Genomic DNA, 26593 nt, shown 5'->3' with positions numbered 1-26593 from the left:
ACGTGTATATCGCCGCTTCTCTACTAAATGCATCTACCATATCGTTTGTTTACTTCCTGCACTGTTATAACGCTGTACAGTTCTCGTGCGTAAACCACAGCTGTGTTACGCCGTTAACCGGCCGCTACGAGCCAAGAAACCCAACCATGCTCTCTACTATCTTCACACTCAGAACGATAGTGGAATTCTCCTACCCTGGATACTCCAACGTTCCGGCCTTGTCCCATCTCAGCTGGCTGCTGTATCGCCTGGACATTATTGTGATCATCTCATCTGAAGGCTACAGCCGCAGCTCGTTCCCGGCCTGTCAACTCGCCTGGAGCCAGTAGCAAGCGAAGCTAGGTTGCTAACAACCAAACGCTGCCCCATGTCTCTCCTGAAATACTCCGCAATGGAACTCAGGAACATCAGTCCACATGCATTCCTGAAATGCCTTGAGGTGATAAAAGCTCTCCGGCTCCTGCGCCGTCCACCCTATGTGCATAGGGCTACCAGGCATAAGTTCGTTTACCTGGCTACAACTTTGGATGTGCCGGCTGTCAGGGTAACGTCACTACGGCGACGTCATCGACCCAAGCCACGCCTACCACCAGTCCTATTGAGCCCTCTGGCTGCCAATACTGTGTCTGCCATCACAGTGCCAAGATATGCCTCTTTTGTGCTGCTGAATGTTCGCTCACTTAACAACAAGGCCTTACTTCTCCACGATATAATTCTGGATAGTACTTTGGACTTTCTCTGCCTGACTGAAACATGGCAGAATCTTCAAGAATGTATCACACTCAAGTCACTCCCTCTGGATATTCCTACATCCAAAAGCCTCGCTGCTGGGGTCGTGGTGGCGGTCTTGCCGTTATACACCACGCTGATATCCCAGTCACAACTACATCCTTTGAGTGCCTCCACTTCAAGCTGTCTGATGCCACACAGCTCCAGGTGGTTCTTGTCTACCGCCCCCCGAAAGCCTCCTCCTGCTTTCTACTGGAGCTCTTGGACCTGCTGGCCTCTGTCTGCCCCATGTCTCCAGCTACTCTAATACTGGGTGATTTTAACATCCACGTAGGCTCCAGCAGTTGTTCCTTTGCTGCGGATTTCCTCTCACTGTTGGACTGCTTTAATATTAAACAACATGTACAGGGTCCTACACATGCCAAGGGGCACATCTTGGATCTAGTGTGCTGTGCTGGCATAAGCCCATCCCATCTCTGCTGCACAGACCTGGCTGTCTCTGACCACCAAGCCGACACTCACCGACTCAGTCACCGAAACTCTCATTCACGCCTTCATCACCTCCCGTCTGGACTACTGCAATGGTGTCCTGCCTGGGCTGCCAAACAAGGCCCTAGACAGACTGCAGTATGTCCAGAACTCGGCTGCCAGGGTGTTAACGCACACCAAGCCCTGGCAGCACATCACCCCCATCCTCAAGAAACTCCATTGGCTGCCAATCAATCAAAGGATCTGCTACAAAATCCTCTTCCTCACCTACAAATCACTTCACTCATTGGCACCCCAGTACATCATCGACCTCCTCCAGCCGTACTCCCAGTCACGGTCCCTGCGCTCCACCAGCAAGGACTTACTCTCCACTACTCGCACCAGACTCAGAACCTTTGGCGATAGGGCTTTCTGTGTACTTGCCCCTACCCTCTGGAACACTCTGCCCCCTCATATCCATTCTGCCACGTCTCTTACACAGTTCCAAAAGCACCTCAAAACACACCTCTTCTCTCTTGCCTATCCTCCCTAACCCCCCACCCCTCCCTCTACATCCCTCCTCCCACTTTGTGAAGTGACCTTGGGTATTATGAAAGGCGCTATATAAATCCAAGTCATTATTATTATTACTTACAGTAACAATGCACTACTTGTTAAGTTGATATGTTGAATGTATTTGCAAAAAGTGGCTTTTATACACATCAGATAGATATTGAGCAACATAATCATTCAATTAGAGTTGTGTTTGTTGCAACCTGGCAAATCTAATTCTAATATTCAGTCTTTTCTCGCTCTGGTTTTGGTCCCCACCAGTTCATGGGGGAAATCTCTGGCTCTTCAACTGTTAAGTAGCAAGCAAAGGTAGTGTAGTTTGGTCAATGGAGCATTTTTATTGAAAGATTACAATACCGAAACAATACTGGGCAGCTAAACAATGAGCCAGAACCGGGTATAAATGTGACGTCATTGAAGGCGGAAGTGTTAACATCACCTACGAACAAAGCTAGCTTGAAGTTTCCCCCCAAAAGGGCTTTCTTAGGGTGAAACAATATGTAGCCTACAAACCTGTGCACATAGAACCGTATTCATTGGTGTCCTTGTCACTGTGGTTTGACTAGTAACCAAGCAGATAATTGCTTGATTTTAACAAGTTTCCGCATTTCCACTTAATTACGGCAGCCATGTTCTCACTCTTTATCCAGATTCTGTCCGCTAAGGAAACCAACGCTCAAACCCGCAGTTTTCTTCCTTCCGGCATCAAGCGTCATCAGTGTTGTATACATCCGGTTAGTTAATAAACAATTTCAAAATAAGACAGTGTTATGGTTGCTCTTAATATTGATTATTATTTCTTACACAACCCAGTCCAATTTAGGGGGTGTGTTCCGGTGGGAAAGTGGCGTCATTGAATAACGTCTAAATAAACCCATATATCCTTGAGGATTTGTAGATTAAAATGTTAATTAACTGAAGGATCATGCCACTGTCTCAACATTGTATCAAACATATTAATAAGCCTATACCAACTTACAATTAGAAGCCATGTGTTCAGGTGATCAAAGTAGGATATTATTCAGTATTTTAGAAAACAACTTTCCAATGCCTTATTTTTTCCATACGTCAATGTTAATATGAATAAGGGTTTATTTTGCAGCAGACACTCCATCTGCTAAATATTCTGTGGCTGTGCAAAAAACAAGTTGAAATCTTAGATGTAGACTCTGCTTTAATTGCATAAATGCCGGTAAATATCCTGCTTATTGGGGGACACAATTTAAAAAAAAAAACCTTTTGCACAATCACAATGTGATTCAAATCTCTCCAGCTCCTGGGTTCCCTGCCACAGATCAGATGTGAACGGATGGATGTTATGATGATGTTACATCACTTGCAGTGCAGCCAGACGCCAGCAGCAGCTCGGAGGTATCGCGGCGCACAAACCAAGCTGGCCATATTGTGCACCAGCTCTCCGCAAATCGCCTGCGTCACACCTAAAAAAACATAAAGCGGCTCTGGAGCAATCAAGTCACCACATCAGGAAAAAGACGCTGTTTTCAAAACGCTTTTCATCTGAGCTGGTAAGTGTTTGGATGCGGGAAATCATTTTTTTCACGGTGATGCATCTGTCCCATTATGTCGAAGCCTCGCTTGTCCTCTCCTGCGCTTTTGTGGTTAACAGGCTTTCTCCTGGCCCACATAGCGCCTCACATCTTTTTGTTTGATATGTACTGCTGTTTGCATATGTAAAAAAACATATTGATATGATTATTTAAACGATTTATGCAGAGAATAATCCTAATCCCTCTCGTTTGTAATACGCGTTTGTTTACCCCCCTCAGGTTGATTTTTCGCACAGCGAAAATGGTTAAACTGGGGAATAATTTCAGCGACAAAAACAACGGGAAGGTGGTTTCTGAAGATGGGTTTGACACCATCCCTCTCATTACACCATTAGATGCCAGTCAGCTCCAGTTCCTGCTCCAGATAAGGTAAGCTTTTTAACGTGATATTTTTCAATTGATAGTCATAGTAAGGGGCCCTTCCTTTCTATATTTCTATTATTCCAATTAGTCCAATTAAGATGATAAAAATTAAGGAAAACACATGTATTTTGTGTAACCAATGATTATTCTTACATGTCTGTTATTTCTATAGAGCAATACAAATGATTCTCCTGCTTCTGTCAACCCCCATTTTCTTCCTAGAGCTATACCTGAAAGCTGATTGGATATTCTGTCCTGTACATGTGTGTGTGAATGTCTTTCTACTAGGTGGTGGTGAAGACAAAGGCAGACTATGACGGTGAGAGCAAGAAGGGGAAGCTTCGATCTCCTAAAATTGCAGAGTTCTCAATAAGCATCATCGAAGGCGTATCTGAGCGTCTCAAAGTAAGAATGATGTCGCTGCCTGCCATCGTCTCTGCGTTTCATACATCATCCCATTTCCAATATCTGCCTCACACTCCTACTCGTGCATATGCCCCCAGAGCAGACAGCTATCTCCCTGCAGTTCAGGACATTTGTCATAATTAACCACCTCCTTTCCAAGTTATACTTCCTTGCTCAGGCTACTTTAATGGTCTGTGCAGCCTGTCATCTTGTCGTGGCTATACACAGGAAGACATAATGCACAATGATTCGGTTAACCCCGCCCTGAAACGCTCATTAATTCAGCAGCTGCCATAGCGATAGCCTCCAAACGGCAGCATCTCTCCCACCTCCCTCATCCCCCCCTTGACTGATACACCATATAGAATCATTAAAATATATGTTTTTGCAAAAGGAGAGGTCAAATCATCTCGGTTCACTGAAGAGTCCCATGCATACTTCAAAATTCATGTGTTGTGCATATGCAACACTCTTCCCCGTGTTCGAAATCAACAGATGAAACAGTCCCTGTCAGTTCAGCTTCCTTCAGTTATACAGCTTTAATTCTGAAACATCTAAAAGGCAAGGAAGCGCATCAGTGTCTCAGACAACACAGCTCGCATCCTCTGATCAAGACTTTGAAAAGCTGAACGCAGCCCTTTCATCACACATAGTTTCTTTCATACTTTCCTGTTGCTTTGCCTTGTACATGCCCTTCTGTCTGCTCTGCTGTGCAACTGCAGGATTCAAACAGACAGATAAAAAATAACATTCTTTCACTGATATTGATACTGCTAACAGTCACAAGAGAACCGGGTGCAAAAAAGTATTTGAATGCACATCACCTTGCTCCCAAATCAAAGAAAACCTCAAGAATATCCTGTCAGAAAAGTTAACACTTGCATCATGCATCACTGTTTCAACTTCTCAGCTGTTGCTTTAAAAAATCAATTTTCCCCGCAAGCGAAAAACATATCAACTCATAAAAATAGCTCAGGGCTCAACATCTTCAGCGATAATGAGGCAATTTCTCCCACACTTTGTCTTATCCCTCTCCCACTTCCTAGACACACCAGTAGTCGTTACATAACTCCCCTGAGAGGTGAGAGCTGGGCTTTACAGATGGTTGCACTAGCCATTTTTATGCCATTTTATGGCTACATGCAGAACATTGTGTATAGGACTGACTGGCTGTTAACTTCTGTTATATATACACCCACGTAAGGACATATAACTTGTACTTCTTACCTACAACAATGTGCAACTCTCACATGGATATGTTTTCTTTCAATACCGCAGCATTGCAACAGAAAACAATCAGAAGTATAAAATCTAAGGATGCACAATATGTTGTTTCTGCATAGACATTACACAATATTCAAGACACGTGCAATTTCAAGAAAGGCACATTTACTTAAACCTCCTGTGAATTTACTACAATTTAAGGGTTTTTTGGATTCTCAGAGTTTTTTGCAATAGTAAATGCAGGCTCTGTTTGCACATGGAACTACCAATCACAACCTTTTATCAATTTAGTAAACAACCAAACATATCATGCTGGTCCTTAACCACAACCTGAAAATAAGGAACAGGTGACAAAAAAGCAGAAAAACACAATGTCAGTGGTATGGAAATACAGTATGTTGACTACAGAAATGTCGATGTCTGAAAAAATCTTTGTTTTCATCTTGTGAAAATTCCTGTACATTTCCATATTGCAAAATATATAGCGGGAAAAAAATGTGTCTCGCCTTAATAACCTGTTGCCCCCCTTCTTTCCCGTCATCAAGACACACGTGGTTGGTTTCTTTTCTTAGCGGAGCTGTCACATACAGTGGATCTGATGATGGAGCTGTGTGTTTCTTCTTTAGGTGACCCTGCTGGTGATCTGTGCCCTGGCCTTCCTGGTGTGTGTGGTGTTCCTGGTCGTCTACAAGGTCTACCAGTACGAGCAGCCCTGCCCTGACAGCTTTGTTTACACGGTAAACACTTTTGGCATTATTGTTTGTGACCCCATCTGACAGGGATAGGTTAATGTGATCATTTTACTTTCATGATAGCCTCTTATACCATCTTTATACTCTGTAAAGTGTTCTTGGAAGAGTGATTCCCTGAATTAGTTTTTTTCACACATTTTACACTAGATGAACAATATAGACAGCCAGGCTTTCATACTGTATAGTATAGTGTTCGTATTGCAATGTGTTGCAAATAAGTTTAGCAATCGCACGATCAATGCTTCTGAATTTCAAAGGTTCTGTTACATAATTAAATACATGTACCTGTTTTTGCTTGCAAATCTACACATTTCTAATTCTCTGACATTCATTAGATACTGTTAAAGGACTGAATGATTTAATAGTTTTATTAGTTTATATTATATATGATCTATAATAGAATGATTTTTAATAGAAAATAGTCTTGGCTTGGAGTGTTATTTGTTATTTTACTAATTCCACATTGTGTCTAACAGCAGCAGGCTATAATGGATTGGGCATTATCCACCACTGTCCCTTATAGCCGCAGTGGCTGCTGTTCAGCAAAAGCTATAAAGCCTTTCTGTAAAATCTGCGGGAGTGGAGTCTAGGAGTGTTGACTCATCTTCTGTATAAGACTAATCCATGTTCACAGTAGTATTGAGTTTTTTCTCTGGTTTCAATTTTCGTGTGATGGGTTGTTCTGGTACAAACAGTGCAGTTCCGTTTTGTACCATTCGCCCTCACCTTTTCTCCTCATTTAAGTGAACTGCAAATCACGGCTTGTTTCTTAGAATGCCATTATACTTTTCCTGGGACAATTTTGTCACTCTGTAATGTTTTTTCTCTTGCACTTTGTTTCGCCTCAGTGTTTTTAATCAATTTCCCTCTCTCTTTGGAGCAGCAAGGTCGCTGCATGCCGACTGGGCTGTATGGAAACTACCCTCCTCAGGGCCCTGGGGGTCGCGGGCGCCTCTTTACACTCATCAACCACTACAACATAGCCAAGCAGACCATTACCCGGTCAGTATCCCCATGGATGACCATCATGTCTGAGGAAAAGGTCACTCAGCAGGAGACGGAGACTGCCCAGAAGCTGGCTTAACCAATCTGGGATCGGGTGGTGGCCTCACCTTCAGCAGAAATAACTAAATAATACGGTTGTGCCATTTAAGCAAACCTCAGAGTCCCGTGGCTTTTGGGTGAAAAATCCACTTCTCTTGCCTGCGGTGCTCTGCTGCTGTGTTGATGTAGTTTGGTCAGCTGATTTGTACTGTTGCAGAACAATCTGTTTTCAGCAAAGCTAGCCTTACTGCTGGGTGGATTCACGGTTTGTTTGAATCGCATACAATGTTATTTATTTACACTTCAAAACAGAGTGGCAAACGTGTAGAAAGAGCCACTGGAATACAGACACACACTCACTGTCTTTGTACATACACACAAGTAACAGAACTCACTTTAGTACTCACATAGTGAAATGACTGTGAACCATCTTTTGTCTGCGTCGCTTGTTTTAACGCATATGCACGCAAGACTCTAAACAAAAAATCTGTTCGCTTTGGACCTCATTCTCTTCGACTACATCAAGTACTGATAGTGCATGTCAGACCTCAACAGGTCAAGAAAGTGTTACATTTTAATGAAGCGACAACATTTGCAGCATTATTTGCCACCAAGGTAATCTGTGTCAAATATTTTACTGTCATGTTATTGTGAATAAATGAGCCCTGACTTGGAGAAAACCTTTTAACCAGCGAAAAAATAAACTATTTTAATGGTGTTTGAATGCAACCCATACTGCTCTCTGCATATAGTGATGTTAAGGACTTTTTAGTATTTGATGCATCAAGTCTTTTTACCAGCATTAATGATTGTCTCCATTCATTCGAACTGTTTGTGAACACCATGTGCTTTTCTTTTTTGCTGGCCACCTAATGGTTACTTTTCAAAGCATACATTTGTTGCTACTGTAATGATTTTTTTTTGCATTGCTAGTGATGACACTGTATTGTGCAATGCTTTGCGTTGATTAATGTCACCATAGACGGTTGTTGGTAGCCGTCACAGATCCTAGACTTAGGTTGATGTAGTGGAACAATCTGGCAGTAGTCGCTTGTCCTGTTGCTTTCTTCTGTATTTGTCATTTAAATTAAGCTGTCACTAATTATGTACCTTTTTCAAACAATGTAATGAATACCATTGAAGTGCATTTGCTACATAAAAATGTTAAATGAAAAATGAAATAAAGTGCCCACATTTCACACCAACATATAAGTGGATTGCATGCAGAGGTGGTAGAAGTATAACGTTTAATTTAGTAAAAGTTTTATTTTATAAAGAAGTATTGCTATAGCTAAATGTACCTAAAGTATCAAAACCAAAAGTAGTCAGTATGCAGAATGGCTCCTAGTATTATAGTAATATAACATATGATATGACCCTATACTGGTTTCAATAGTAATACAGTACTGCATCATATTATATAAGCATCGCATTTGTTTTTTATATGTACAAAGTTACTAGTAGAAGTATAAAGTAGCATACAATGGAAATACTCAAGTAAAGTACAATTGTGTTGCTTAATTAAGGTAATTGAGTAAATGTACTTTGTTACATTTTCAACACTTCATTTTTAAATCATGTCAGTAATTGCATGCAACTCCCTCAGTGCAGAACATAAATACAGCTAACAGAGCCGGCTATTTTGAGTTAAGATCAAAGAAAAAAGTTCAAAGCGCTGAAAAGCTTTAACTAGGATATACGTTAATCCTAATAAACAGATTAGCAGAAATATCAGGAGGCTTTTTGAATGAAATCCCCTGTCGAGAGCTCTTTCTTTCTTTAGCAGACACAAAGCAGGCCGTGCCTTTCTGCTGCTCTTGATGTTATCTGGAAACTTGACATAGATATGAAATCTTAGAAAATGATTCCCTGAAGTAAAGACAGAAGACCCAGAATTGAATTAAGAGTATTGCTCGGTTTTACTAGAATGTGAGTTGTGTACCAGTACAGTCATGCCGAGATGAATATCTAATAAATTGTTCTGCTGCTTATTAATGCCTGGAAAGGAAAACATTCGACAGCCTTTGACAATGAAGTATGATTAAAATCGGTACACGAACATAATGTATTCAAATAGAGTATATCAGACAGCTAGTGCATGTGGTGCCAGTCAGAACAGCATCCTTCATTCAGTGTCAAAAAGGATTAGATTCAGTTAGTCAGACGAGAAAAGTTGCTGTCAATCAAAAAATCTGTACTGCTTTTAGAGTCAGACTAGCAAACCATACACACACTTAAAAGTGGACACAGTGCTCCACAGCTCACTCCAACACAAGTGCTTTTAGGCATTAAAGCTGCCATTAATAGATAGTTAGCCATTTCCACTAGAACACAGAATCGTCATGAAAAGCACTTTGTACACCAGGTCCAGCGTGGTAAGCCGTACATTCAGTCTCACTGTTGTCATCACGTCTTTATGAGACACCCGATATGTGCCAGGGGGGCAGACGGTCTCCTGTCGTTCATTGTCTGTTCCGTTTAGCTGGGTTAGCTGTCGTACCAATCCAGGAAGAGGAGAGAGAAGGAGCACATGACCAGGAAGAACAGGATCCATACCCGGAAGCCAGCGTTGTTTTTGATTGCCTTGTGACAAAAGAAATCACAGTTGGATGTTACTGACCAGATCAATCAACTTAAGGAAAACAAAATGCAAAATATGAATAGCAGAGCCCAAAAGATAATAAGATAGTTGTAAATTATGTAGAAGTAACAATGCTGCATTCAAAATGTCACTTTAGAAATGTAAAAGCTATCCAAAGTAATAATACTCAGAATGGCCTACTTAACAATTATATATACTATATCGGTGGAGTATAATTACTGAAGCATTAATGTGTTTAACACTTTAATGCTACAGTTCGTTAAGTTGGAGCTAATTTGAACTACTTTATTGAAACGTACATCATCATGTATAAGTTAAATTTCAATTTGTTTTAGTAATGTTAATCTGTAAAGTAAATAGTATCTAAAGCTTAAAAAGAAATGGAGTGGAAGAACAAGGACAATAATGCCCTTTTAGATATGGAGTATAAGTAAAACAGAAATAGTACAGTAAATTAAACTATTGCATACACAGTACAGAATATAATTTCTCTGATTCAGATATGTATAAACTTATAGTTTAATCTTCCTTTACAGAAACTTTATTAAATGTTTGTGTATGCTGTCAATTATAGTTCTGTATAGATCCGTTTCATTACCTCTCGTATATCCTCATTCCCTTCTTTGACATTTTCTGTGGCTCCCACCACCAGCTGATGAATGCTGTCTATCTCTGTTTCCTGTCAGGAACGAGAAGGACTATGAGTTTATGTACATCTTTTTCTCAAAGTGTCCAAGTGGATATACTGCGAGGGGACTCAGCCTACTTGATGCAGGACTTTCTCAGCAAAGATCTCCTGCAGGCGGGAGATCTCCACCACCTTGCCCTCGATTTGCCTGACGCGCACAAAAGGAACACAGGAAATATCTCGTGAACAAAAATTGCCTAGCATATTTAAGCCTTTCCAGATGGCATTAGTGTTCCAGGGGCAGGTAATTGTCACCTCAGGACCATTTTTTGTTTTCCATCTGGAACAAACATGTCAGTGTTTCTGTCTGGCTGCCACAGTAACAATTTCATCTGCAAACACCTCTGTCTTTGGGTCACTTTAATCCCGTCTGAATCGACATCTGGTATTTCACATAATTGTCGTCTTGCTCACCTGCCATTTCAATCACTACAGGGGTGTAATTTAGTGGGAGGGGAAGAGACAGTTTCTCCGAATTACTACAGTTTCCCCGGTAAATAATTTCACCATTCACTTCCCTGATTCAAAACACTGATGTGTGAACAGAATAAAATGACTGACATCCTCTCTTAATAGCCAGGACAGACTTAATAAGAAGGGAAAGTAGCGTATGCAGAGCGGGACTCACCTCACTTCATCTACCAGGCTGTTCATTTCACTCACCAACCTCTGGTTCTCCTGCTCAAACTACACACAAACACACAATTATGAAACAGGCGTTAAGTGTGTATGAAATGTAAATAAGGCTTTCATTTAAACATGACATATGGCTATTAGGAGTTAGACTACGCTCTATTGGACACTCTTTACCACAAACTTGCAATAGCTAAATTAACTTAAATGGGTACTTAAAAAAGGAACAAATTAGATGGTAATTTGGGCATCATAAAAAGTAAATCTCCTCTACAAAGTCATTAAAATGTGCTTCAATGAGTCCCTGTTAATTAAAATTGTTCGCATGAGCCTTAAAAAAATCCACATTGAAAGGGCAGCATGTATAATAAATAATGATGTTTGAGGTGCCGCACCATCTGGATCTCCTCAGGAGAGAGCTCGTCCTCCACCCGGCCCTCCTCCCACAGGTTGACGGCGTTGTTAGGGAACTCAGAAACACTCTTCTCTACAGGAAAGACGAGTTCACATTTATTTCAACATTACCTCAGCTGTTAGTGTAGTCATCTGAATAGCTATTCAGTTGCTAATCCTCTAAATAAGTAAATAACCACTTAGTGTTATATTTTCCTGTTTTAAATAGATTCAATTGGATGGATTTGTTAAGATGCCGTTTTCTTGTCTCTTTAATTACACTGAAGAGCAGTCCGTGTTGAAATACTGAAGCAGAGTGAGATTGATGTTCTTTGGCAGGCTCTGTTTTCATGCTGCAGCTCCAACAACTGTAGGTCATTACAGTACACTGTGCACACAGGGACGACGTGATGGAATATCATTTGCAGGAGAGTGGTGACTAATTATTATCACAACACATTATATGCCCTCAAACTGCTTCAACCACTGTGCCAATCTCAGTGCTGCTTGATTAAAATGGCTCATGAATGGAGAGGATGGGTGCAGAGGGACTTGTTCAAGTAGGAAACTATGATTATTTAGTCTGGGTCAGGTGAGAATACAGCACGACTAATATGCAGCCAAAAGGAAATGATGAGCCTTATTGCCATGCCACACACAACACAGGGTTTGGTTTGAAGCACAGGGATAGCATTAAGAGATATATAAGCAATTATTAGCTGGAAATGAGTTCAGCAAAACCCAATTAAAAATAAACAGCATTTATTTGGGGGCTCCTCTGAACTGAATATTAGTTTGAGGTAATAACTTATATAAGCTGAACTATGCTTAACATTATTATCCTGTAACAGTAAGGACAGCTTACTGTAACTGTATTTGAGACCAGGTGTCTAGTTGTTCCCTATTTACATAGTTAATGTGCATTTCTGTCACTAGACCCATGTTATGCACAGAATGAAAGCAACAGAGAGAGTCCAGTGTCTCAGCAGACTCACTCACTTACCAGAACTTTCCTCCTTGACGGTCTTCTCCTCCATGGGCTCCACCTCCGGCTTTTTCTCCACCCTACTGTGGTGCTCTGGAGCCAGTCTGGACCTGAAACCACAGAGCAGAGGGTCGAGGGAATCAGCAGGAAGTTTTAAAAACAGTATGAAGTGAATAATAGGTATAAAAGTGTTTGTTCTCACAGCCTCTTCTTGTCAACCATTCTCTTGACTCTGATTGCTCTCTGCTCCGAGTACAGCTTGCACACTCCTTGAACACAATCAAGATACACATGATGTTACCATGCAGGTTGCTTTAATATTGGTTCAGTGATTCAAGATATGTAGTATGTGTCATGTTAAAACCACTCCCAGAGCGAGCTCACATCTTAAAGATAAACAAGGAGACCTTCCCAGCAGTCTACAGAGGCGCTGTTTTAATTTAAATGAGTTGCATGAACTCACCTCTCAGATAGACTTCAATGAGGTCCAGCACGGCGCCTCTGTGCTCCTTCACCTGGGCTGAATTCACCTGCTTCACCGCTATCGTGAAAACAAAAACACATTCAGTTAATAAGGATCAAACATGGTACAGTACAGTTTCACAAAGCAAGGACAAATCCAAATTCCAGCTCCCTGTTTATGTTATGAAGGTCAATGCAGATCAGAGCCTACTAGAAAAATTAAATCTGATTTGTATCAACACCAATATCGTTGACAAGCACACACCTTCGTTGCGTAGCTGCCTGATGGCCTCAGAGCACGTCCTCATGAAGATCTGAGCATCTTGGTCAATCTGGTCTCGCTCATTGTCCGTCATACGGGTCAGATCTGAGGAGATGAGACTGTAAAACACACAGGGAGAATCAAAGTAGGTTTACTACTTTGTAGAAGATATCAAGTTAAATGTTCGATTGGTAACCGAACAATGACTCTAGAGCATAGCTTTGCAACAAGGAGCCTACATAATGACAGATACCATTCTTAAATTCATGTTTATCTTCAACTTTCTGCATCCCTTAAAATCCCACCATAAAAATGTACCTTTGAACGACCATAATGTGACTCAAATATTGACCTTATGGCTGTCAGCTTGTGTAGTTCAGATGTAGTGTCTCCCTCTGGTGGACTTCTGAGATACAACACTCCTCAACTCAGGAAAATGTATTCATTTACAAGCGTGACACATTGGTAATGATTCTGTTTTGGTATTTTTTGAAAGATTGTATTTTGGATTCATTTGGTTATTTATTTTTTGCATAAAGTATTAACACATAAGTTGAAATGAATATGTAAAGCTGAGGTGAACTGATTAGTATTTTTGACAAAGAAATCATTAGCTATTTAAGTTATTAGACAATCTTTAAATATGAATATAAAACTATGATGTCACATGGAATATCCCTTTGCTCAATGTGACAGATGACTTGAGTTGATTGGAGGGTTATTTATATATGTTACGCAGTGTGTTGGAGGCATATTCTCATTTTGAAGGCAATTGTGAGATTTGCTTAACATTAAACTAGGTTTGATTTTAATGTGGCTGGAAATTGATTCCCAGGCTTCTTTCAAATCTGTTTAAATTTGGGTACAGAACATAAAGTTAGGACGGGACACATTTTGTTGCTATTGTCGCTGCCTCTAAATAAAACAAACATGACCCAGACAAAGTAAAACAAGTCATCCTTTACCATACCCGTGGTGAACTAGGGAAGATGTTTTGGTTCGTTTTACATGCAGTCATAACATGTTATAGCATGGTACAAGTAATAAGGCTTTTAGCCAAGCCATAATTTGTTTGAAATAATGACTATCTACACTACGGCAATACAGATGTGAATGAATTCAGTTGAATCTACAGTGTATAATCATTCAGTCAGGCTTAGTCAAAGTGTGGAGGAAAAAGGAAGTTGATAAGAAAATTGCTAGACAGGCCACGCTGATGGTAGACGAGACTACCACACACCATTGATGGCTTCTTGATGGATTTTCCCACCACTAAATACTGCTGCGCTCCACCCATTGACAACTCCAATGTTGAGTTAATGTGTTCTGTTGGGGCTTTATCAACAAACCTAACAAAACAGAGGCTACTCCACACACCCACACCTACAGAACACAGAGGGGGCCTTGAAGGGAGGAAGGCCCGGATTAGTCCCAGGGCGTGATTTGTTCTCCACTTGGTTGCAGCTCAATTATTCCAGACAATTAGACTGGAGCCTGCCTTACGGACCACCCTACTCGCTGCTGACCTTGTGCCAGCAGACAGCCCCTGCAGCACACACATACACACTGGAGACATATTTGATGGTACCTTTAAGTAGTCCTGACCCCTGACCCCTGAGTTTTTGTGTCTCTTCAGGAGCCTCCCCTGCAGCCTTGAAGGGTTTTCCCCGCTGCTGTTGTTGATTGTGAAGGATTACTGGGACTGTTTGGCGAGGCTTACCTTCCGGCGCTCACATAATCTTTCCTGTGTTGTAGCAGAAAGTCTTTGAGCTTGGTGATGTTCGTGATCTGCCAAGATAAAGCGAGAAGAAGAAGCATTACTTGATTATCCTCACGTCAACAAGTTCTTTAAGTGTTGCGCCTCGTTTGCTCCTTTTAATGTCACAGCGTCAACACGGCTTAAGAGAGTTTTTCAAGGCCTACCAAGAAACTATTTTCAACATTCACACAGAGCCAGAGCAAACGTGTAATTTTGTATTTATTGGATGTGACAGGCGACCAATGTCTGTCTATCTGTGTGAATTCTCAATATTTGCTTTTGACAATTCATTAAGCCATGGACATACAAAAAAATCAGACCTGCAATTTAGCCGTCAAACTGCTCTCATGAATAAAACCATGAGTGGCGGCATACAGAGCACTGACAGAGCGATCTGTAATAAGCTTTAAATTCACGATCTGTTACTATTTATCACCGAGAGAACGTCCAAGTGTATGTGTGCACAGGCAAACCAGAGGAAACCTGGTTCAATCCAATATTTGCTCCTGTAATTCGGTCAAATATTAAAAAAGACCAAATTGCTTCCCCGTCCACAGAGCAGTGCTGGCAGGGTACAAGTGGCTGTGAAGGCGCACACAGCAGGCTCTGTTGGATCCACAAGAAGACAGGACTCGAGACAAGCTGAGGATTGAAAAATGACACAATGAGTTTGACTGTGACAGCCACCTCAGAGCGTGGGAGATTATTTTGATAGCATAACGACGCTGTCTTCAGCCTTCAGCTTTTTCTCGCTCTAACAACATCAATTATCAAATTGCCTTGGCTGTAAGGGGGTAACCTGGCACCAGCCGTCTAATAATGTCTCCAAACATTCATTTTTAGTGTCACCGTAACCTGAAGCAGTGTTTTATGCGAGCAGACGTTTGAAAAATGACATGTTTTTTTTTTTCTGACGCAGAAAGAAGGTGTCAAGGCAAACAGAGCTGGGCAATTTGTTAGAAACCTAGACCTCCTTCTGTAGGTGGAGCAGCTAATTCAGTGACGTATGAAACTGCTGCGGGGCACTCACTCAGGCAAAGGCTGTTAAGGCAAGCCGACCCTTGTAATAATACAATTATTTGAGGTCAAGAGTTAATTGTTGTTCAGAGCAGTTGAGCTTAGAGGGGGGTTCAGGGGAGAAGAGAGCAGTTATTATGGTTCAAAGTCTTTCAAACCAGGGTCTGTTATGTAGATTCTCAGTGAAGAAGGACATTTTTAACCAAGCTCCGGAGAGATGGAAAGGTTTTTCCAAAAACTTCAGCCACAAAGTCACATTTTCAGGGTATTTGTGTTAAAAGAACATGTTTTTTCAGCAATGAAATGATGCGTTCAGCCGCTCCACTATGTATTTCATTATAGAGAACACATTTGGTGTATGCGCTTCATTTTTGCTGTTCTGTGGTTTTTATTATCAGAACGACAATAACATTTTATTAGTACTAAATCTAAAACAATTAGTTGGATGATCAACCTAATGGTCCAAAAAATCTACACTTAATCTAGAGATAAAATATTGTAAGAATATTGAATTTAAATCATTTCAAAAAGGAAAAAATACATTTTGGATTTCTTGGTTTTTCATGATCATAAACTCAACATTTTTGATATTTTATGAGATTATATGAATTTGGGACTGGGACATCATTTAAAAAACTAATTGGTGAAACAAGACAAAACTATGCCATAGTGTCATCTTGTAAAATTCCTGTCAATATATGAATTACATCTTTAAAAGGACTCAGTGTGTAAAGGCTTTCAAGTGAGTAAGATGTAGCAGATTGTGATGATGTGATTTTATTAATCCACCATTCTCAAGTATATCCAGATTGGTGGTAAAATGGTTAAAGCCACAAAAAATGCTGTGCAGGCTAATTTTTCAGTTGCTGTTTTTGTTCTTGCCACAAAGTGGAAAATATAACCTCTTACATAGCGTTATTTTATCTTTGACTATAAACTATATTTTCTGTTAGCAATTAGCACTTTGCTTCAACTTTTTATTTATGTACAAACTATATTTTCCAGTTAAGTCCATGGTACTGCACCGTTTTGACCACCAGGCAGTGCTAAATCCACAGTATTTGAACAACAGAGTGTGTGTGTGTGTGTGTGTGTGTGTGTGTGTGTGTGTGTGTGTGTGTGTGTGTGTGTGTGTTGTGGGGGTGCCGGGGATTGTCAAGAGTGCTGCTCTGGGGGTTGAGCTGTCTCCTGTGTGTATACATTGGAGCTCAGATTCCCAGCACAACCTCGAGGGTTTGCAGGGGGTCAGAGGGATCAATTGCTCTTGTAACTTAAGACCCTAAAGAGCAAGTAATTCCTCAACAATGAGGAAGGGGGTAGCCTTGTGCATGTGGCTCCCCATATGTGTATGTTGCTATATGTGTGTGTGTGTGTGTGTGTGTGTGTGTGTATACATGCAGCCGCCATAGGTGTGTGTGTGGGGCCGAGCTCGCAGCGACGGCAGAAGGAGACAGTCTGCCGGGCTGCATCTAATCTCGTCATCATCAAAGACCCCCACTTTACCTCCTCACTTTCTCCTTCCCCCTGTTTCCCTCCAGCCACGATTGAGCCCAAACAAACCATCAGGGGGGATTATTATGAGGAAGAAAAGAGAAAAGGCTTAGCCAGCAGATTTCTAAAGAGCTTGGACGGCTCTTTGTTTTGTTAAAACCAGGTAACTGACAGAAGTTCATGATGACTGGCCCCGCTTTGGTTTAAGTCGCTGCGTGTCCTGACCGAGGGCTATCCATGCTGACGCCATGCGATGTTGTGTTTCGCTATGTGGGCCTGATACACAGAGGATGCTTCAGTGGAGAAGACTCTGCCGCATGCTGGTTTTATTATCATGTTTATGTCTGACTCTCTAATGGGTTTAGTTTTGTCTTCTTAAGTCTATTTGCAGTTAAACCGCTTTAGTCAGCTCTGTAAACAAACAAAAAAACGTACCAAAGAAAACTTTTAAGCTTATTTATGAAAAGGGTCTACGGCTTTTTTTTGTTTTTATATGTGCTAAAGTTGCATTAGTGTGTTTGGATTTCCACTGGATAAGTCAAAGCCGTAGTTAGCAGCGCTTGTATACAGTCTTGATGTTTGTTCATTTTTGATCATGCAGCTCAGATCATGCATGGATACAAAACATCAGAACAAACAAACACTGAGGCACATCAGAGGAGACATTGTAGGTTGTAATGTTAACTAACAGAGTATACAACCTAGGCAAACACAACACTGTAAGACTGTCAACTCTCGATAGCCTTTGTCTAATATTTATATTGAACAACAACGTCACTGAAATGGGTTGTCCAGTCACCACTGAGAAAGGTATTTTGGTCAAAATGCAAATTAATTTTGAAGCAACTACATCTTGTTTCAACAAAGGAAACAGACATATTGGATGAGAGAGTCACATGTTACTCATAACAACCTGGAGACCACAGAAGACAAAATAAATAAAGAAACAGGCCATGTTGAAGGGCATTTTTGAAATGACACAATCAGAACGTCAAAGCCATTCAAAAAATTCAACACTTTTTTGCAATACCGGTTTAATAATGTTTGTGATTCTTGAACTTGTTTTACAGTCGAGTCAGAGTTAAGACTAAATAAACAAGTTCCCTTCATCCCATTCACTCAGTGTTTTAAACTAAGCTCTCTTCACCTACTGGCTGTAATACCTCAGCATACAGATATTGATTTTACTCACATTAAGCCTTACTTTTCTTTGTAAAAGTAAAATCTGGGGTTGCACATACACTGGATTTACGATGGGAAGGAGCCTCTTTTAAAGCGTGTCTTGTGTTTCATCACCCACCTTGCTTTTTATTTCTGTCAAGTAACTTGAACTGTGCGTGCAAGTCATGGGTTGTTTCAGGTCAGCAGTTTCAGATTGTTTATAATCCCCTTTGAACATAGCGACGATTAAAAAATGATTACACGCTTCAATAAGGCAAATTACTTAATACAGCTATTGTTGTCACGATGGCCATCTGTAAAACTTCAGACCTGGATGCTGGTCAGATCTGTTGCTGTTTTTGCTTAACCCTTACAAAGTAATGCTACATGTTATCAAATAGCTTTAATAAAATAAAAAAAAGCATCTCTGGAAACCCAATTCATTTGCCAGATTAAATCAGGGTAGTTAACATTGCTGGTAATCCCATATCATGTTCAGGAATAGCAAGATCATTATAAGCAAACAATAGGAACTAACAGAATTCAGAATTCCTTTTTGCGTACCACAAAAGGGAAATTGACTTTGTTACAGCAACGTATAGAGACGAAGAAAATACAACATTATATTTAAAAAAAAGGCATGACTGGATGAAGGCAACAACTTTACTCCTTATATCTTCAATGGCAAATTGCTCAATTTGTAAGTCTCTTCTTCACTCACTCTGGACTCTAAATGTCCCGTTGGGTGGCAAAAAAAGATAAGAAAATCTCCATCTGCTACGGTAATTCAACTGAATAAAGTCCTCACTTCAGAAATGGAGAAAGCAACTATAAGCCAGTGTGTACGCCAGGAAACAACAGATATTCAGCAGTGTGGAAGACAAATTGTAACAACACTGCAACACTCAGGCCTCATTAAAAACAACAGGATTTATAGTGTCTGCACCTTTGAGGCAGCAGTAACCCAGACTGACTTTAAAAACTTGTTGACCTTTGCCTGAAACAATCTCTTTCATCTGCTGGTGATGAACTGTGACAACAAATGGAAAGTAAACAACATGTTTGTTGTTATTCAGTTAATATTAATGTGAAATGGGTACACAAAATGAATACCGCATGTCTTTTAGCAACATAACATCTTAATCAGGAACAAAAAAACACCAGAGTCTCTAAGTAGAGAACACATCTGTTGTAGTTTCATGGTTCAGACTCTGTGTTTTGAAGTGTCAGGGTCAAGTATGCAGCCTCCTGTCAGCTCCATCGGTAGTATTTCAGTGAGTGTAAATCACAATAACTAAGATTTGTCTAATGACAAAGCCGGAAAGCATTCTTCAAAAAGTGTCAACAGCTGTCTTTCTTCATGTTTAAATGTTTAAATTTAACCTTATTGAGCTCAACATTACTTTTTTCTGCTTAAACTATTGAGTCTGCTGAGTATCTGGTGTCCGTCTCATGATTAAGAGTTAGACATGCATCTGTAAATGTGCGTTTCACCACTTTTTCCTATTTTATTTTTATGAATCATGCAAAAGCATTTTGTCGCACGCAGTGAAACTAAATCAAGATTTTGCTCAGGCCTGACAGCAGATGCCGCAAAATTCAATTTGCCAGGCTTTCATGAGAAAACAGTGCAGAGATTAGGCCAACTGGTAAAGAGACCATTTAGCAGCATGTTCATCTCAGGGTGATCCCAGAAAATCACTTCCCCATGGCTGGAGTCCTGACCGAGTAGAGACCCGCTTTGACAGCTGCACGTTTTTGTGCCAGTACGTTTGTGACTTGTGTTGAAATAAAAGGGGGAACGTTTTGTGGGGATGGAAAGACTACTCTGATTTTCCCTAGTTTTGTAAACAATGTTACATAAAATAAGATTTCAGTCTTCATTTTTCCTGATGAAAATATAGATCAAAGTCAGGATTTAGCCCTTTGTTTGCTGTGAATGGGCGGTTTTTAGCCTTCTGAGATATTTATTGAAGCTGTGTAAGGACTTTTTGTGAATGTTCAAATAAGAAATATTGGCTACAGGACTTAGGCTTTTGAAAAATGTATTAAATGTGTAACCTTTTTATTTAAAAAAGAGGTAAAATGTTCAAGACTAAAGAGCAGTGTTTCAAATTCGCACATTATTCCCTAATTGATTGACATGCCAACTCATAAACATTATATGCTGTACACTATGTGCTGCTGTGGCTGTACACTATCCCTTTAACATGACCTGTTAAATGCAAAAGATCTGCCAAAATGCTCCGGTTTCATCTGCATGACAACCTCAATAAAATCATAAAATGATCCTACAAACCATTTTAAAGTCGGTCTCCTACTTTGAGTGGCCCTTAACTGATTTAACATATCCCAGTGTATTTCATTGGGGAAACATTTCACTTTCATCTTCACAATCAGACTTTCTTTGGGAGGATATATTCCAGAGCATCCCAAAAACTTGAACAAACGTTTGGGTCTTTGAATCTTCATCACCCTTAAAAGTAAAGTCAATAAGATTCTAGACTAAATGTTTTTAGTATATACAAGTATACTGTTTCAATACAAAAGTTATCATAGGGAAGACCCCCCCCTAACAGCACAACATATTTTTAAGTGCTGGCTCTTGGCCACACTCTTCAGGGTTTCTAAGAAAACACAGTGAGAAGGAGCCAATTTTGGAATACCAATACTAAAGGCACAGTGGGGAGCCAAGCACTATTTTCTACACACAATTTACCAATTTTAAAGTGACCCCCTCCATTTAAACTTGAGAAGGGCAGCATGCTACTGAGAGAGACGAGGTGAGCGGTGAAATGGAGATCACAGTGCCCCAAACCGACCCTTATGAGGTAAAAGATTCCCCTGACCAAACCCCACCCTGTACACACTGGCCCTCTTATTAGTCAATCAAGCCTTTTTTGTATGGCCTTGAAATGATCTACATTTCCTTTCCCATTGAAGCGCTTTTTGAGTGGGAAAGAGCCTCATAGGACCACTGTGTATTTGTCAACTTTGATGTTTTCTTTCTATTTTTGTGAAGCTTCAGTGGGAACTTGGAGAGTTATGCATGTCTTGAAGGGCACCCACATCTGTTCTGCATTAGGTGCCGGCCGTCAACATTGTTACTGGGGACCTAATTTAATATTTTCTCTGTTTTGATCTTCCACCTTTAATCACTGGCTCTTGGGAGGATCGGCTTTCCCCAAGAAATTGTCCGAGAGCCGAAAGAAAATGTTATTGCAGCATGTTTATGGAATAGTACATGTGAAGAGGGGACTTGCAAAAAAAATGCTGCCTGAAGTGAGGCTGTGCCTAAAAGAACGGATAGTTGAGTTGCGGGTGAAAACCGCGACATAACTGAACACAGTCAGGACATTCCGAAGTCCCAATTTCAATTTCTACAAAAGCTGTTTCACCGAGATGGTTTGAGATTATATCTGCAGCGTGAAGGAGACAGCGGTGGGGGGGGGGGGGGATGAGAGCAAAGGGCAGGCACCACAGGATAGGTTTGGGTTTCTTTGAATCAGCACCACTGCTTTTAATAAACCACCATTTCTAATATAAATGTAACAGAACATAACAAAACCCTGGTTGTGCAGAGCTGCTGTGACCAAGCTCAAGTTTGCCTCAGACTGATGGTTGGAGACATCAGGTACAACTTAAAGTCCTGACTCCCCGAGGGAAACGTAAAGTGGTTCTTCAAGGTGCCTTTGAAGAGGTTTGTGTTCATGATATTCATGGCAGGCCAAGGACGTTTGGCTGTAGAAGCGAAACTCACGGCATGAAGCGAAGCCTTTTATTCACAAATGATCCATCTCCTGCTTCCAACCATTGACGGTGTCTCTGAAACTCAATTAGAGAATCAGATTTGACATACTTTTGAGTTCTTAATAAAAGGGAGCTTACATTTTTGTAACATTTGGGCTTCTGCAGCCTAAATTCTATATAGCATTGTGTATTTTCCGGGTCAGTTTAAAGCTCAGACTCAGGCCAGTCAGTGGGGGAGCAGTGGCGCTCGGACCTGACAGTTTGGCACTAAACATTCTGGGCTCAAAACTGCTGAGTCTGTGGACAGTTGGCCCTAACGTGATTTTTTTCCTCCAACAACTTAGCTTTTGTTTTCCCAGATCTAAAGCACAGCAGTCATTTATTCTGGACTGCCCACACTTTGGATTTGAAAATTCCTGAATCCTGACCGAGGTTGTAGTAAAAAATAGTGTTTTATTTATCTTAGAAGTTGTTGTAATGTTCATTGCAGTCATCTTGTGATGGGATCACAGTAGCCCAAATACCAAATTTGGCCACCTCTAATCCTCCTACTTCCGGCCCCTTTCGTTGAACCACAACAATTTTCCGACTCCACCGTTAGTTTTTTTTTATTGACTGTATCTTGCTTAGTTGCAGTGCCATCAAAGAAACAAAATATGTCCAAAGAAACCTGGACACAAACATAAAAGCCTGGCAAAGCACTCAATACATCTTATCTGTGACTCAGTGAGGAAATATTGCCATAATGAGACATAATGAGACACACTGAGACACACACACACACACACACACACACACACACACACACACACACACACACACACACACACACACACTAACAAGCTAAAAAAACTAAATAACTTTCACTGCTGGCAATAATAATTGCTGGACATAATTTGTTCAATTTATTTAGTGCATAACTAAAGTAATTACATTTTTAAGTCCTGACTCACCTAGTAACGGTTTGGGAATTAAATGAGTAATAATTATTAAAGGTATAGTAAATACCATAAAGTGAATGAAACTGTGCAACTGTTTCTTAAACATGAGTTAGTTCATATCGATTATTCTCTGTTTGCATGAACAAAGATACACATTTGAACCTGTTTTGGTTTTTTTTTGCATTTCGACAGCACCCACACCAATGTATAGCAAATACAGTCTCACTGAATTTAGCACCTATTGTACATAGAGCTTTTCATATCTGAAAGTGCAATACTGTTATGTAAAATAATCTTAAAGGAGGCTGCTATTTTCAGAACAGCACAATAATCAGAAGATAGGGTACAGCTGCAGATCTGTGTAACAACACAACTCTTTCCTGCTACACCTCAACTTACAGCAGCTAAGAAAACGAATTCCATATAATTTTGGCTAATAAGAGCATATCTACTTTAAGATAATATACATTTGTCAGCTTCAAAATAATTGATGGCAATACAGGATTGTATATGGCTATGAATGAACGTGAAATCATTGTCAGATATTTAATGCATGTACTGTGTCATCATATAAAAGACTGTGATAGAGGATTTTTCATCCATTTTGCAAAATAATTCACATTGTATTCCATGAAGTTGTATAATGATATGCAGTGCTCAGAGAGGGCCTGCTAACAGTGAACAGCTGGTACACACTGTACTGAACTTCAGCATTCAGTTACACTTTGAGATCGAGCATGCTGGATAACAGCTTAACTTCCTGTACAAATGTCCTAAACTTACTGCTGCTTTTATAATTCAAGATGAGAAACACTGTAGCTAAAACAGCCCAGTTTTTAGCTGTCATTACAAGTAAAGTCAGTCTGTGCCGATGCTAGCCCGGTTAGCTAAAGTTAGCTTGAGGAAACACTCACCACTTCTTTCGCCTTCGGAGAGAAGCCTATCTTGGGTCTGCTCCTCTTGAAAATATCATCTTTAGGAGATTCTAAGCCGATTCCTATCGCCTTGTTCCTGGTTTTTACAGTCTTGACACTGGCTTTGAAAAGTAAAGTTATATCCACAGCCATGTCTGAGAAGCTGCAGCGCTGTAAACAAATAGACACGTCACCAGGAGACGACGTCACTCTCCTGCGACGCTGTGGATTTTCCCTGAGACGGAGAAGAAAGCCTTACATTTTACCTTAGGGTTTTATTACTTATTAATAACTGTAGCGTATACTGTACCTCACAGTATTTACATTTTGAGAAAGGCTGACCTGCTATTAAGTTGTTCGTCGCTCGCCATTGAGTTACAGGTGAACAAAATCTTAAAACTTCGAAAATCTCTTAGCTATAATACCTTAAGTCTAAAAAGACTTAAGTGGTGTGCTTAACCTGTTAGATAGATGATCATGTTTAATGGCATATTTATATGTTTTGCACCAACGTTACTATATTAAGGATACATTACGGACCAGATGCGTCAGCATACAGATAATATATCATTTTCTCTCCCAGAAAAAAATGCCCCTACAATTTATTGAAGGGATGTCCAGCAGGAAGAGAAGACCCAACTGGACAGACCAGGAGTGTCTTCTTCTTGCCATGTTAATGCAAGAGAAGAAAGACATAATCAGAGGGAAGTGCTGCACTGGAATTACAATACAGGATAAAAGGAAAGCATGGGAGGAAGTAACCCAAGCTATAAATGAAGCCTTCCCACAGTTTCAGCGTACAGTATCTGACTGTAACAAAAAGTGGGAAAATCTAATGTCAAAGTCAAGAGAGGAGATCAAACGGCACAGAAGGCAATCAAGCACAGGTGAGGAAAATATGCTGTTTGAAATAAAAAGTGTTACAATGGTATCATTATAATTTAAAATCTAAGCCGGATTAAAAGCCAAAACCTTGAGGGTGGATATGTTAGAATCGGAGGATGAAACCTCAGATTCTTTGTGGGGATGGCTGGAAAAAATACATTTCATAATAAACTTGTACATAGGCTCATTGACATCATCACTGTTGTTGTTGAATATATGTGATTGCATTTATTTATTTACAGAAGGCCTGTCAATGGAGCAGTTAAGTCCTGTGACTCAGGTGGTGATTTCTGTGATGAACCTCTCTGACAGGCTGCAACAGGATGGAGAAGAATCTTCAATCTCAGGGCTGATGGAAACTCAACAAAACAGGTAAAATATTGTAGGCAATAGTGTTTGCCTAGACTGAATCACTACAGAACGTATTGGTAATTCATTGAAACATGAAAACACATACTCTTACTTAATGCATTTGGGTATTAGAAAAAATGTGGACAAATTAAACCCAATTACAAGAAAAATAAAAAATAAAATAAGTAAAATATTCTATTATGAACCTTGAGGATGTATGGACAAATTCTTTAAAAACATAATTAATCATTGACAACCTTTTTTCTCAGTTGTGATGAAGATGGGAATCAACACTCAATTGATGAAAGGTTCTCCAAAAAACATCCACTGAGAGAGCTTGAGCTCCCTACACATTCAGAACCATCAAGTTCTCCAGCAGAACCGGAAATTACAGTTTTTCCGAACTTCCCAAAATCAATCGCAATGCATTTCAGTACTCCTCGTGCTGCTGACTTCGCAACTTCTGCAGGACACCAGGAAACCTCCTGCTCTTCTTCATCTCCAGGCAACTGCACAATGTTGCAAGACCGTTTGGATTTGGAAATGTCTGTTCTAAGAAGACAAGAGACAGTCCTAAAGCTACAAGAAGAATATTACACACTTAAAATTAAGATGATGAAAAAGCAGATAGAAGAGCCGCTGTCAAAGGACTGAAGTCACTGTAAAGAATGACCTGTTGCACCGGTCTGTTTCTTGTGAAATGTGTACGTGTATGTAGACACCCTTTTGTTTTGTAGCGAACTTGTGTTATTGTTTGAATTGATTATATGTTGACATAGAAACAGCAATATAAGCGTGAATAAAAGTAAAACACACAACACTCTGTGTGAACTTGTCTTTAAGGTGTAACAAATGAATGCAAATAAAAAAACTTGTCAAGACAAACATCTAGAAATAAATACACCTTCACACAGCTCAGCCACAACACACACTTAAGAAAGGGATAAAGGATAACATATGCTCATACATCCTGCATATTACACAAACATACATACCAACAGTCCAAGGTCTTTAGGTTTCCCTGTCTGAAGGAGGAACAGAGCCTACCGCCTCCAGCTCTTATGAAAAGAAACACGTTTCTACTAGCTAACCTGCATCATGGCAGGTTTACAAATTTAGGAATGATTTAATCATTGGTTTATTTTCTTTATTTGGAACTGCTTTTGTAGGCTA

The 26593-nt window shown here is 40.2% G+C and overlaps 3 protein-coding genes across 3 annotated transcripts; 2 read left to right on the top strand and 1 right to left on the bottom strand.

The window, feature by feature from the left end:
* The first annotated feature begins 3562 nt into the window (after window positions 1-3562).
* On the top strand, window positions 3563-8346 carry LOC134882919 (neuronal vesicle trafficking-associated protein 1-like). The gene is given in 5 exon segments (XM_063910947.1): window positions 3563-3691; window positions 3694-3707; window positions 3990-4106; window positions 5957-6067; window positions 6966-8346. Coding segments are annotated over 5 exon segments (555 nt in total). The 5' UTR covers window positions 3563-3579; the 3' UTR covers window positions 7167-8346.
* Window positions 8347-9021: 675 nt separating this feature from the next.
* stx18 (syntaxin 18) lies at window positions 9022-24412 on the bottom strand. The gene is made up of 11 exons (XM_063910945.1): window positions 24185-24412; window positions 14872-14939; window positions 13155-13270; window positions 12891-12968; window positions 12630-12696; window positions 12446-12537; window positions 11445-11536; window positions 11045-11103; window positions 10495-10564; window positions 10327-10407; window positions 9022-9709 (listed from the first exon to the last, which is right to left on the bottom strand). Exons 1-11 carry the CDS (start codon window positions 24335-24337, stop codon window positions 9614-9616), a joined length of 972 nt encoding a protein of 323 aa, XP_063767015.1. The 5' UTR covers window positions 24338-24412; the 3' UTR covers window positions 9022-9613.
* LOC134882227 (uncharacterized) lies at window positions 24368-26238 on the top strand (the record flags this gene model as incomplete). Its single annotated transcript, XM_063909837.1, has 4 exons — window positions 24368-24565; window positions 24768-25071; window positions 25312-25441; window positions 25690-26238. Coding segments are annotated over 4 exons (1017 nt in total), but the record flags the coding sequence as incomplete, so codon positions are not given.
* Between the last annotated feature and the right edge of the window lie 355 nt (window positions 26239-26593).

Source organism: Eleginops maclovinus, chromosome 20 (genome assembly GCF_036324505.1).
Source record: "Eleginops maclovinus isolate JMC-PN-2008 ecotype Puerto Natales chromosome 20, JC_Emac_rtc_rv5, whole genome shotgun sequence".
NCBI lineage: Eukaryota > Metazoa > Chordata > Actinopteri > Perciformes > Eleginopidae > Eleginops > Eleginops maclovinus.
The sequence above is the reverse complement of the archived record's forward strand: the minus strand, read 5'-3'. Positions and strand labels throughout refer to the sequence as shown.